The sequence below is a fragment of the Esox lucius genome, chromosome 12 (genome assembly GCF_011004845.1).
Source record: "Esox lucius isolate fEsoLuc1 chromosome 12, fEsoLuc1.pri, whole genome shotgun sequence".
Classification (NCBI taxonomy): Eukaryota; Metazoa; Chordata; class Actinopteri; order Esociformes; family Esocidae; genus Esox; species Esox lucius.
This window is the reverse complement of record NC_047580.1, coordinates 12,827,997-12,841,433: the sequence shown is the minus strand read 5'-3', so window position 1 is coordinate 12,841,433 and position 13,437 is coordinate 12,827,997. Positions and strand designations below refer to the sequence as shown.

Below are 13,437 nucleotides of genomic sequence, written 5' to 3'. Positions count from 1 at the left end.
AATGATTGCCCGAAATAATTGACCTCTATCTTCATTCGTAGGACTGCGTAGATAAGATAATTCTTATAATCATTTTATCGTTGAAAACCCGGTGTTAGGCTTCGAAATTGTTCATTTGAAGTGATTTCCACCCAGTAGCCTACCGAGTCCACCGACAGTCGCCATTTTACACTTCCGACACAATGGGACTAAGAAAACTATACTTACCTGTTGACACCGAATGTTTTGACTAAATAGAATGGAATATTTCAGTTATTGAACCATACGCATTTTTAACTTTATTTGCCACCCATGAATACAGACCATATTTTATGAATGAAGGCGATGACAAGCTATTTCAATTAAGGCCGCGCCATACAAGCAGAAGTCGCATCCCATGTTTCTTGTAGTCATTAATCGTGAATCTTTTGCTGCATTCGTTAAGTGGTTTTGTGGCCACATTTAAAAAAATGTTGGATAAAGTCAGATTTGCAAACAATTGTAACCTAGATGCCTTGACTGATTGTAATGACATTAGTTCGAGTACTGCACACGTTATGGCTTTCAAAAACCCACCTCTATAATAATACAGCAACACTTTGCTATTTCCAGACAATGTTTATGCTGTCTGTTTTGAAAGGTGGTCATAGCAAATGGCTAATACACGATATAGCCTAGCTTGCATAAAAGCGTACGAAGCAGGATCGGTTCATCCGCGGTCTCAAGTCGTCCAACCCATTCCACATTTGCATAGCGTGATCATTGGTTGGAATCGCACCGACGACGCGTATGGGTCTTGGGTTGAGTCGCAGTGCATTTAATATACCGCATCACCGGAGATGAGTTGCTTGGTTGCATGACTGAAAGGATTTGGGATCTTTATCAGCCGTAATAACGCGTGGTCAATAGACTACTGTGTTGATCAAGGGAAGCTAGGTGAGTGCACACGTCTTAACAATATTATTAATCAAGCGTGTAGTACAGAAGGCGCTTACACCCAAAATGCGCATATATCATACATTTAGGCTATCGTAATTGAGTAGCAGTCTGTGGCGTCCTACTTTTACTAGGGAACACGTAATGTGTATGTTCATGTGACATACACATGGACTAATCTAACAAAAGAACAGTTTAAATGTATACACAATGTGTAGTATGATATTCCTTTTTTGTTTGCTGCAAGTCTACGGTACAACATAAAAAACACTTATTGTGTAGAATTTTCGAATGACAGAATGTAAAGATTGTTTACATTTAGGCTTAACAACAGTACCAGCCTCGTTGACATTGGTAGCAAGAAATTGGTTGGCAGTGTTATAAGAACATTTGACATAGGCTTCATGAATAAATAGTCACAAATGTTTACTTTTTTCTACCATTTGTCTCAATACTGCAAGGTTAATATTTGGCCAACTCGTGGCTTTTTGTGTGTCAGCTGTTTAAATGAGTTTCTCTCATTGGTCCAAATAAACGCGATACATTCCTTCGGTCTTTTCGCGGGAAAAAGGCTATATCAGACGTGACAAATAACGCACACGATTAACCCATTTCGATTTTTGTTTGGAAACATTTGATAATCAGATCTACTACGAAACTGTAGTCTGTTTGGATATCCACAAGTTAAAAGTGAAACAAGAATGAACAATGCATAAGCACATATATATCGATATTGATAACATCGTGTACATAGGAAATCGATAGTCAGATGTCGCAGTCAGTTGTGATACAAACATATCTAACATTTTCTCGACGTTCGTCTAGTTCCCATTTTTTAGTAAGGACATTAATGTTGTGTGTGTGGCAGAAAGTATCAGTTTTTGGTGGAGCTCATTAGGCTACTGATTAAAAACACATTCATTTCACACACAGGCTGCAATGGAAAACAAAAACAGTTTCCTCTTGTTTTTGTCATTAGGTTAAGTAATGTATTAAGTGTGGCATTACAGGTGGAGCCCTAGAAATGGCAGTGAATGTCCAAGTCAATCCCATAGCAACACAAAACCGCTATATGTTGTTGGCCTGGCTCAACGAATGTTTGCAGACCAGGTTCACCAAGGTGGAACACACATGCTCAGGTAAGCTGCCAACAGTCAAACTGGTGGTGATGTTGTCTCTTCTCTAGACATGCTGTGTATCTTCTCTAGACCGTTTCTGGTCACGTCATACTAATTAGAGCTTGCTGGAGAACATTTCACTGTGTCAATCATAAAGCAAACCTGTTTGCCTAGGCATGGATGGTGATAACAAATGTGTGTTTTCCAGGTGCTCCGTTCTGCCAGCTGATGCACTGGCTGTTCCCTGACTCTGTGGACCTAAAAAGAGTAAGATTCCAGAGCCAGGGTGAGTTGGATGCCCTCCACAACTTCAGTGTGCTGCAGGCCAGCTTCAGGAAAAGTGGGGTAATCAAAGTGAGTAACAACCAGCAGGGCCAATTTGATTCAGGTCATTTGCTCTGAGAATGAGATTTCTAGAGTGGGGGTCGTGATCGAAAAGTGTCCTTAGCCGTGGCCTATATTATATGTAGAATGCTATTTAAATACATTTCATGAAAATTTATGTTTTTACATAGTAATTGAAAAACCATTGTATATTAATTGTGTAATAATTGCTTAGTGTAGACATTTTCTGAAGTCAATTGTGTTGTCATCTGTTCCTCTAAAGGCAGTCCCAGTTAAGGATCTGATCCAAGGGAACGCTGCAGTGGGACTGGGCTTCCTGCAGTGGTTCAAGTTGTTTTTTGACTCTAACCACAATGGCCTGGAGTATGATGCCCTCCAGGCCCGGGCTGGACAGAGCATGCTGTGCGCTAATGATGATAAACTGCCCGAACGATCCAATGGCCCCACACAACAACATTTCTGTAAGATTCCCCCCGACGTATTCTTCAGGCATGAAATGCTCTTAATTTAAATACTGTCAATTTCAATTTATGGTAGCTAAATGTTGTCCTTTTTGTCACTCAAAGCTACTGATGTCGAGATGGCTGAGAAGTCCTCCCAGAACAAGGAAACACCCGTGGATGGTCAGACTGCAGAACCTGAAGGGGGGAAGGAGGGTACGGTTTTACACTGCAGCCTCAGCCTGATGCAGCTCATCCAGCAGCACTGGCCCAGCCCAGCAAAGCACGGGAAGGAAATGCCACTGGATAATTTAGCCAGACACATTCTGGGTAAGAAGTACCCCCAGGATATTGTTAGAGCCTGCTCCCACACCCCCTACTGCCTCTACCTGTATCGAGGCTTGGAGCTGGGAAGAGAGGTCAAGCAGACCGCTAGCATGCTTCTGGTGGGCTACTTTGACCTGGGTTCAGGGGTCAGAAAAGTGCGCCTGCTTGACACCCTTCTACATGGGGACTGCACTAGGTCAGATTCTGTAGACGAGCTGGACGCTCTGGTGGAGACCCTGGGGAGGTTTGAGATCCCCATAGCAAACCTGGCCATGTTCTACTGTCAGTCTGCAGACTGCAATGACTTGGGGCTGTGCCAGCTGTTGGTGTCTGGGCTCAGGGCTCTGAATCCTGGACTGGTGTCTCTATGTGGCCTCCCTGGCCTGGCTGGACGTGCGTGTCATGCAGGCGTTACATTGCTGCCAGAGACAGTTCTGGAGCTGGTCAGGAAAATTCACCACCACTACTCCACCTGCAGCACAACTAATGACAATCTCAAGGAGATGTTTGCCTACGTGCCAAGTTTGAACCCCCTCCTCCCCCTGTCGTCCCAGGTCCTTTTCCTGGGTAGGATGGTGCAGAATATGACTGACGCCTGGCCCAACCTTCTCCAGTATTTTGAATCCAGAGGCAGCGAGGGCGACTCAGAGTCTGTGTGTGTCCTTCTAAGGGACCTGAAGGTCAGACTGAGCCTTCTATTCACTGGGCATGCTCTGGAGCCACTTTTTGCCTTCCAGGATCTTCTTGAGCAGGACTCCAGTGACATGTCCACCATCCTACTCCAGGCCTCCAGCCTGGTGCACTCCTACGCAGCCAGCTTCCTCCAGGCTCCCGCGGTGGACCAATTCCTGAGGCGGCGAGACTCTGGGTTCCTTGCCAACAGTAAGGACTACCTCCAGGGATTAGAGGTGAACCTTGGCGCCGGTGTGGAGGACTTTTTGTCAGAACACCGGGCAGAACTAAAAGATGACGCTGTTGACTCTTTTCTGGAGAGCAGCGTGTCCTTCTACAAGGCTATTACCTGGAGCCTAATAGAAGGCCTGCCGCTACCCTCAGTGCTCCTAAAGCACATTCCCTCTTTGCTGTGGCCGGCTGGGAGGCTGGAGGTGACAGGCAGGTCAGTAGTTGAGCTGGGGACCGTCATGGGGCTGTGTGGTGTCCCAGTGGACACAGACCTTCTGACCGACGAGTTCCTGGATTATATGATCTCGCAGGCTGAGGAGCCTAGACCCAACTCTCGCTCTGTTGGAACCATGGTAGAGCAGCATTGGAGCCCGCTGCTGAGGACCATGGGAAAGAGGTCTATCCTAAGGAAGCTAATCCTCTCTCTTCTCGCTCTCCCCTCTGGTTCCCTGCAAAGGGACATGATTTTTGCTCAGGTGCGTAGCTAACTGGACTACATGTGAATGAGGCATGTTTGGCACGTATGCTGGTGCCCTTTTGTAACCCGCTGCTACTAAATGCTGACACATTGATTTGCTATGTGTAAGTTTAGTTTTTTATATATATATATTTTTGGGTCTGTTCATACAGTGCATGAGGATGTTACTGAGCATGTCTGTGCTTGTCTAGGCTATCGTGCTGGGTGATGGTGGTCTGAATGAGGATGTGTGGCTCACAGAAGTGACAGAAGACAGTGAGGACGACGTCATATCTATGTCTCCGCCAAATCCTCTAAAACAGAAGAGTATGTCACCTAATAAGACTCTTATAAACATTTAGTGTTGTTTGACATGCCAGTCATTTAAAACAATGATTTGTTGATTGTTAATCTGGGATTAAATAAATGAATAAACAATAAGTGAATTTACATGGTTTGTAGTACTGGTTTCCCATAATTCTACTTTTTGTTTCCAGCTGTGATTGACCTCACAGAGCCCACTGAGACCGAACCCTCTATTGTTACAGAAGGCAAAAGCCCAGGTCAGCATAGCACTGAGAATCACTGTTTAAGGGTGCATTGTCAGATAATTGTTGACATGTTGTATATAGTACAATTATTCATCTTCATTTTCATTAATATTGCCCTATTTTTGTTGCACAATGTCAGAGACGAAGACTTCTCAGACGTCTGACATTATTGATCTGGATGACAGTGACGATGATGTTATCTGGACCGTGACCACAAGAAATAAGGTAGATTTTTTGTTGTTGTTGCTACACCTCTTCTCATTTAATGGTGCAGTGAAGGTCCTTTGAATGTATGCTTCTCCTTGACCCCCAGCCTTCCATTCCCATGGCCCCTGAGGGACCTTCTCAGAAGTCTTCCTCTATGTACCAGGTACCTACCGCTGCGCTGGAAAATAGAAATCTACAGCAGATATTTTCCACACTGTAATTAGCGATTAATGGAAAGCTATAAACCATAGCATTTTACCATTTGATTGTATGACACTTTCTTTCTGTTTTGATGTCTTCTTTTGCATCCAAAAAAAGTATTATTACCGCACATAAAAAACATGCACCATTATTGAGATCAAATAGTTTTTCAAATTAGCTCTACTCTGTTTAAAAAAATATTTTTATATATCATAACACTTACATCAGAGTTTACATTCAAACATCTCCCACGCTAGATCTCCTGATGGTTACACTACTTTTAATGGTTTCATGGTTGAGTCTTCCTATTTTTACAGTTTGTGAATCCATCTGCAGAACATAGTCAACACTGTTCTAGTTGATCTATTCTGATACATTTGTCAAGCAGTAATACGTTGTAATGTCATCACTCTGACAAGCTGAAGTGGGTTAAATAATCGCTTCTTTTCGGCTTTATACTGACATTACTGTGAACTAGGAGGATAACAACAAATGTCAATAAACATATATAGATGAATGCAGTTAAATGTCACCAGGTGAAGGGTGTGACTGACTGTCTATGCTGGGTGTTTCCCTACAGGATGGAAAGGGCTACACTGTGGGAGAGCTGGTATGGGGAAAGGTGGAGGGATACTCCCTGTGGCCAGGGATTGTCCAACCCTGGAAGAGAGAGCAGCCTGCTGTTGGCATCCGAAAAGTCGAATGGTTTGGGGATGGCATGTTTTCTGAGGTGAGGAGCGATGGACAATGAGATTCCATGGTATTAGATTGTAAGCGTAACCTGATATGACTGTTAGAAATAAAGAGGGGGTTGCTGTGAAGGAGGGGGGCACAAGACTCACCATTTATTCTGTCTTTCAGATACAGTGTCAGGAACTGCTGCCATTTGGAGCATTTGCGCAATATTTCTGCCCAAATAGCTTCGCTACCCTCGTTACATATAGGGACGCTATATTCCAGTCCCTGCAGGTCAGTCTCTCTCGCACGCATGCACAGACAGACAGACCGAGAGTGTGTGCACTGAGATTGTGTAACCTCTATCTGTGTGCGTCCTGTCTCATGATGTGTTGTTTGATGTGTGTTATCATGCAGCTGGTTGCTTCAAGATGCAGGAAGGTGTTTTCTCTGGGTTCAGATGAGCGGGAGGAACACCTCAGGGTTATGCTGGACTGGGCCTTCGGGGGTTTCAAACCCACTGGCCCAGATGGCTTCAAACCCCCCCTTCAGACAGAGGGTAAGCTAGTCTGACTAACATGAATCCATGACATACATGGTCACACAACATTGTGCGTCTCTCGTGCTGCAGATGTCATCCCAACTTGTACAATTAGGAATAATTTCTCTGTTACATTATTTAGATCAAACTACAAGTAAAAAGACGTCGGAAGACATACCGCCGGCCCAAACATCATCCACTTTCAATATAATGAAGGCAACATCCAGAAACGTTGACCTCTACAACCTGACCAGGGTGTCTGTGTGTCTCACCAAGCTCTCCCTAAACCTTGACAATGGCACCTTCAAACTCAAGCAGAAGGAAGATGAAAGTGCCTCACCAAACCGGGGGAAAAAGAACCGAGATCTGGCCTACAAGCCACCAGTGAAAAAACAAAGGCAGCAGAGCAACAAAAATAAAGATCCTGACTATGTATATGTGCAGCCGGATCAGAAATACAGAGGTGGGCACCCCGTTCTTCGCAAAAGATATGTCCTCAGTTGGTCCTTATGTTTCACATCTCTGCTATCTGGGGAATTTTGTATTTACTTCACTTCTTTCAATGCACTGCTACAGCTTATGCGCATATATTTGGGTGTCTCTATATTAACAGAGGAGATGATTCAGAGGGTGAAGAAGAAAAAAATGGACATTGAAGGTAAGAGCTTATAATGACACTCACACACGTTTGTAGTAAATAGTGGCATTATTGTAATAGTCTGGTTCATTCATAATTTCGTTCAGTAATAAATCCCAAAACTGTTCCTGTTCCCTCTTTCAAAGCTTACTGTCTGTGCTGTATGACTGACGAAGTAGAGATTTTCCATCCACTGTTTGAAGGAAGCCTTTGCCTTGAATGCAAGGTAAAGTAGACATATTCCTCTTATGGTTCTTGCTTCATATTTCTATGTTCTGCCGGTCACGGAGCTTCCAAAACCATATTACACAAAATGCATCATGGGTGTGTTGCCAATTCTCATTCAGATGCTTTTGGCCATTTCTCAATCTTTGTATTGGAGGTATTTTATAACATAGCCTCCTCTTCTCTACAGGATAACTTTACTGAGACTCTTTATCGGTACGATGAGGATGGTTACCAGTCCTACTGCACAGTGTGCTGTGCTGGCCTGGAAGTCATCCTCTGTGGGAACGACAGCTGCTGCCGGTAAGAAACAGTTTCTGAACATGCTTAGTTTATTTCTTTGATGGAGGCTTGTGAAGGACATAATGAACATCCTCCACATTGTTTCCACCACTAACCTCACCCGTTGCTATTTTGTACTCTAAACCTTCCCGAGATGGGTCATGTTTTTAACATCTGTGTTTTTTGTCAGCTCTTTCTGTTTGGACTGCCTCGACATCTTGGTTGGGCCAGGTACCTTTGACTCTCTGAAGGAAATTGATCCGTGGATCTGCTACCTGTGCCAACCACACAATTCTTACGGTTCCCTGAAACCCCGTATGGATTGGAGCATCCGTGTCCAGGGTTTTTTTGCAAATGACAGTGCCTTTCAGTTTGTGAGTTCCCCAGCTGTCCATATGTTCTTATAATGCTGCCTTTGATCTTTGTTTTGATTTGGGGTTTTAGCAACATTCCGTTACTGCTTTTATTGGTCAATGACCAAATTGTCTTGTTTGACCTTGAACCTTGATGTAGGAGCCCCACAGGGTATACCCATCCATCCCTGCCAACATGCGCCGACCGATCAAGGTCCTCTCTCTTTTTGATGGGATTGGCACAGGTAAGCTTAATTCTATGATTTTAAGGGGGCTTCGATTGGCTTCTATCCTCAACCACAGAGTACGGGACATATCCACTGCTATAAAAACACACCCATTGCTCGTAGATTTGTCAACACAGCACAGCCAGAAGAGGACTGGTCACCCCTCTGAGCCTGGGTCCTCGCTAGGTTTCTTCCTAAAATACGGCCTCCTTAGGGAGTTTTTCCTAGCCACTGAAATTCAACACTACTGTTGTTTGCTCCTTGGGGTTTAAGGCCGGGTGTCTCTGTAAAGCACTTTGTGACAACTGCTGTTGTAAAAAGGGTTTTATAAATACATTTGATTGATCAACATGTTTGAGGTGTTAGCAACTGTAGGCTACTTTGGTCAACCAGTGGCAACATGCGGTTAATGTTTTGTTAACACGTATCTGTTTAGTAGACACAAAGCTGACAATTTATTAAAAAGAGGCTGACATTTCCAACTTTGGTTTTTCAATGCAGTGCACTTGAAGCGCCGATGTATTTTCAGCCTTATTCTAATGTTACTTTTATTTTTTGAAAATTGCACTATACACCTCTTAGGTTGTACAAGGGGAGGTACTTCAATAATCAGTGACTGTGCAATAACACTTAACCGGATGGTGAGTGCTGACACGCATCTGAATGGTTGTTAATGTGTTGTCACTCAACCCTCAGGTTACTTGGTACTGAAAGAGTTGGGATTCAAGGTGGACAAATACGTGGCCTCTGAGATCTGTTCAGACTCCATCGCTGTCTCTGAGGTCAACCACGAAGGCAAGATCATACACATGGATGATGTCCGGCTAATCACTAAAGAGCATGTACGTGAACTTCCATTTTGTTCACACGGCACATGATGTGAAAGATGGGTCAGTACTAAAACAAACCTCACTGCTGTCCAATCCAGATCCAGAAATGGGGTCCATTTGATCTGCTCATTGGCGGGAGCCCTTGCAACGATCTGTCTATCGTCAACCCTGCTCGAAAGGGCCTGTTTGGTATGTAAGGGACTTGGAATCATTCGCTTATAAAAAAATATGTAAATGTTTTTCTTTCCATAGTGTGGCGTAGACATTACCAGTAGAGGGCAGTGAAAGACAACATGGCACCTTTCATTTAGAAAAGTAGAGTGCAGTGTGTTTTAATGTGGATATCAGTTCTTGTAATAGTCAACATTGTGTTGTTTATTATACTAGTTCAGTGGCATACCCATCTACTACCTGACCATTCCCCTGTGTTATGGCTTCTTAGTAATTCTTTGTCATGTCATCTTTAGAGGGAACGGGGCGGCTCTTTTTTGAATATTACCGGCTTCTTCACATCATGAAGCCCAAGGAAGAGGACCCGCGGCCATTCTTCTGGATGTTCGAGAATGTGGTGTTCATGAATAGACACGACAAGGCCAACATCTGCCGCTTCTTGGAGGTCAGACTTTCTACGTAACATTTTCCTGTAGATATTTACACAATTATCGTAACACTGCAGTGGTGTAAGCCTACACAAAACACCTTACACAACTGGATGAAGTTAAAAACAATTATGATTTTGATTGCTTTTGTACCAAGTGTCTTATCTCTTTGGATACAAATCATTACTCATTGAAAGTCTGATCTTTTTTTCCAGTGCAACCCAGTTTTGGTGGATGCAGTGAAAGTGAGCCCTGCCCATCGGGCGCGATACTTCTGGGGCAACATCCCTGGGATGAACAGGTATGTGTCTCCACTCCGGATTAAACTGAACAACTAACCTAATACAAGGTCCTTTTTCATCAATCCCATTGATTCTTACTTTAGATATTTTAAAAAAAATTGACAATCTAAACACTACCTGTATTTAATAGTCTACTGTAAAGTGAGTGTGACATCCAGGTGTGGAATTTTGTAATTTGAGGGGCAAGGCCATTTGGCATTCGGTGTCACAAAAATGTTTAGGGCACAAAGGCCACATTGCCAGGGCACAAATGCCATTGATTGAAATAGCCTTTGATTTGTAGTTTACAAATAAACAACTTCAATTACTGATAAGAAAAAAACACCCGTGACAAGAAACATACATTATTCACTTTCTTAATATAATTATTTTTAAAAAAGTTCAATTATCATGTATTAATCCTTGAAATAACATCTACTCCCATAAAATTTTATAGATTATGGAAATCGTTTCATTTCAGGAGTTTTAGTTGAGAACATTCCCATGTCGACACCCACCAGGCAACTGTATTGACAGTTTAGTAACGTTATAGTTAACTAGCAAGAAGGCTAACATTAACTCTGTTACACAACAGTAAACCCCAAAGTATCCTTTAACATCACAATCACCTGTGTAAATGTGCACGGCCTAAATAAACAAATGTAGTGACTTATTTGTGCGTGGAGCAAGTCATTTACATGTATTTATTTTTCCTCCCCAAATGTTGCCATGTCTAGTGATGTCAAACCTAACGTTAGTTCTCAGAGCTCTTAAGAAACCAGGCACGCCTAGTTCAGCCGGTCCGCAGTAGTGTTGAATGTGTTTTGATTGTAACGGGAGTCGAACGCGGGACCCTTTGCTATGTAGTCCACGTCTCTAACCACTATGCTGTTTAACATTGGGCCAGCCTGCCAGCATTCGCTCTTCTAGGTCGGCTCCGCTTACGCGGTCCGGCAAAAAGCGTTCAGGGGTCTTCTCCAGGTGTATTCTCCCACTCAGAGATTGGAACTTTCCCACTTCGCAGTTGCTCATAAACGCACCTTCCAAAACAGAGGTTTGATTCAGTTAAGCACTAAATAATCTTAACAGATCTATCAATCACTAGCTAGCTAGCTTGCTTACCTGCATGTAGTCCGTTCTTGTGGTTGTTCTCAGCTGCGAACTACAAACAAACTTACAAACCGACTGCTGACCGCCAGTAGCAGGAAAAAAAGGCCATGGTAGCCGTAGGGCGTACAATGATTTTTCGGGGCATCACGGCCAGAGTGAAGGGCAATGACGGCCATGGCTGTCGTGAAATTCCTATTCTCCTCTCTATGCATAAATCAGTGTGACAACCTTATTCTCCTGTCAGTGTTTTCATAATAACTTACTTTTGGTCCTGCTTCCTTAGAAGATCTTAATTATGCCTTTGGGAATGTTCTTCTGTTTTGTTTTACGTGTCTGATTCGGTTCCAGGCCCATCATCGCATCCCAGAACGACAAGGTCAATCTCCAGGACTGCCTTGAAAGTGGAAGAGTTGCCAAAGTGAGGACATTTTAAAAATAGATTTTCATTTTAAACTTAAATTCTCTGTCTTATTTTTCTTGCTCTTCTCTTACATTTTTTCTTTAGTTCACTAAAGTAAGGACAATCACTACCAACCCAAACTCCCTCAAGCAGGGTAAGGATGTGAGAAAGCTCCCAGTATCACAGAAGGGCAATGATGACAACCTGTGGATCACAGAGATAGAGAAGTAAGCATTTTTTTAATCAGCATTTTTTAGGGGGTTCTTGAATTTGTGGACAATAACAATTGTCTTCTGACTGCCATTTTGAAGGATCTTCGGCTTTCCCAAACACTATACCGATGTGAAGAACATGAACCGCCAGCAGAGGCAGAAGGTCCTAGGGAAGTCTTGGAGTGTGCCTGTGATCCGTCATCTCTTTGCCCCACTCAAGGACTACTTTGCCTGTGAACAGTTTCCTACATCTAGTTCCTCAGCAATTGATATGGAGGCGGCATCGGTGATTGGAAACTCATGGTGTAGTCCTATCGAGTGACCGCTGGTTTCAGCGAGGAAGCCTAAAGTGTAGGCAACAAGACTCCTTCCTCTATGTCAGGACCTTCCCTGTGAAAGCTCCTTCCTTTCAGGACGACTCCGTTTAGGTCTCTTCCTTGTGTGGTTTCCACATGCTGTGATGCTCGTGGCTTTAATGTATGGCAATAGTCGAGTAAAGGGGGCCAAGTAGCTCACATCGCATCACACCATCACCCCCTCATTTAACAAGAAAAATTATTCTCCAAATCAGAAAAATTATTGCACATCTTTCACATGCTGACATTTCAAAACATAAAACATCTTGGTTGGAGCATAGAAGAATATAAATAACTGTCATAAATGTTTTTGTTTTTTATGGGTGCAAAATCTCATTTTAAATTGTTGGCATACATGGCTGGTTTCACCTTTGACCCCTTTGGGGTGTGATTTAATCTCCTAGAATGCTGTGCTTGCAGGTCATCTTGAGCCTGTGTTGATTAACTAAAAAAACGAAAAGGTTTGATAGAATTTTGTATTCAGGTTTTGCGCATGTGAAGCTTTGTCCTCCAGAGTGACAGACTGTCCGACGCATTTTTGGCCGAAGTGTTGGGAACTCTTTCTTTTTTATTAATCTATTTACATTAATTTATCCGAAGACTCCAACCCACTCACAGGATGCAATGTCAGACTTTTAAAAAGCTCTTTCACTTATAAGGTATCATAATTATGCAGTACTTCTTTAAGTCTCAGAGTGTTGAAATATATTCTGTATGTCAGACACAGGAAAAACTAGTTTGTTGAGGGTTATGGAGGTTATACATTGTTCTAAAAATGTTTGGCCACAACTCCTTGTTACAAATGTGATATTTGGTCTGATTAGATTGAAATGTGATGTTTTTATATTTTTAGATGATTTTATGTCACATTATGTAAATGGCCTTCCTATTGTGCGCACTGACACTTTCATTTAGGTAAAGGTTTGCATTCAGGAATGTTCTCAACAAAAATGGTTTGTTCCAGCAAGACTACCTCTTTGTGGTGTTTATTGTGGTGCTTCATAGTAGGCATATGGGCCTAACTCAAACATATCTGCTGCTAACATGCTGCTGTGTAAATATAATGTAGGCCTAATTTTGTAATTACAAGTGTGGTTTATAATGTTGGATGATGATGATGATGATTTGGACACCTATTGAATGTATTGAATATAATTTCTTGGTTGTGGGAAAGGAAGCCTCTGATAGAATTGTGTAATTCTATTTCATGTAATATTTTGGTAATTGTACAAACATTTTTTTTAA

The 13,437-nt window shown here is 42.7% G+C and overlaps 1 protein-coding gene and 1 long non-coding RNA gene across 2 annotated transcripts; one reads left to right on the top strand and one right to left on the bottom strand.

Annotated features, from left to right (window-relative positions):
* The first annotated feature begins 575 nt into the window (after positions 1-575).
* On the top strand, positions 576-13,437 carry LOC105013881. Its single transcript, XM_010875722.4, has 25 exons — positions 576-915; positions 1,926-2,054; positions 2,242-2,387; positions 2,641-2,839; positions 2,945-4,524; positions 4,718-4,832; positions 5,003-5,068; positions 5,196-5,281; positions 5,370-5,426; positions 6,045-6,194; positions 6,326-6,433; positions 6,557-6,698; positions 6,823-7,143; positions 7,294-7,338; positions 7,464-7,543; positions 7,733-7,845; positions 8,015-8,198; positions 8,338-8,422; positions 9,101-9,246; positions 9,333-9,423; positions 9,702-9,850; positions 10,049-10,134; positions 11,573-11,642; positions 11,730-11,851; positions 11,936-13,437. The coding sequence occupies exons 2-25, from the start codon at positions 1,940-1,942 to the stop codon at positions 12,156-12,158; spliced, it is 4,479 nt and encodes a 1,492-aa protein (XP_010874024.2). The 5' UTR covers positions 576-915; positions 1,926-1,939; the 3' UTR covers positions 12,159-13,437.
* On the bottom strand, positions 10,535-11,797 carry LOC109616437. Its single transcript, XR_004576643.1, has 3 exons — positions 11,717-11,797; positions 11,488-11,618; positions 10,535-11,154 (listed from the first exon to the last, which is right to left on the bottom strand). It is a non-coding gene; the product is annotated as an uncharacterized LOC109616437 (long non-coding RNA).

Bases quoted from the DNA above. Each gene is read 5' to 3' on its own strand.
- LOC105013881 (XM_010875722.4), top strand. From the start codon at position 1,940: ATGGCAGTGAATGTCCAAGTCAATCCCATAGCAACACAAAACCGCTAT. The intron at 5,069-5,195 runs GTCAGCATAGCA...GCACAATGTCAG, and splicing joins TACAGAAGGCAAAAGCCCAG to AGACGAAGACTTCTCAGACG. The intron at 6,434-6,556 runs GTCAGTCTCTCT...GTTATCATGCAG, and splicing joins CTATATTCCAGTCCCTGCAG to CTGGTTGCTTCAAGATGCAG.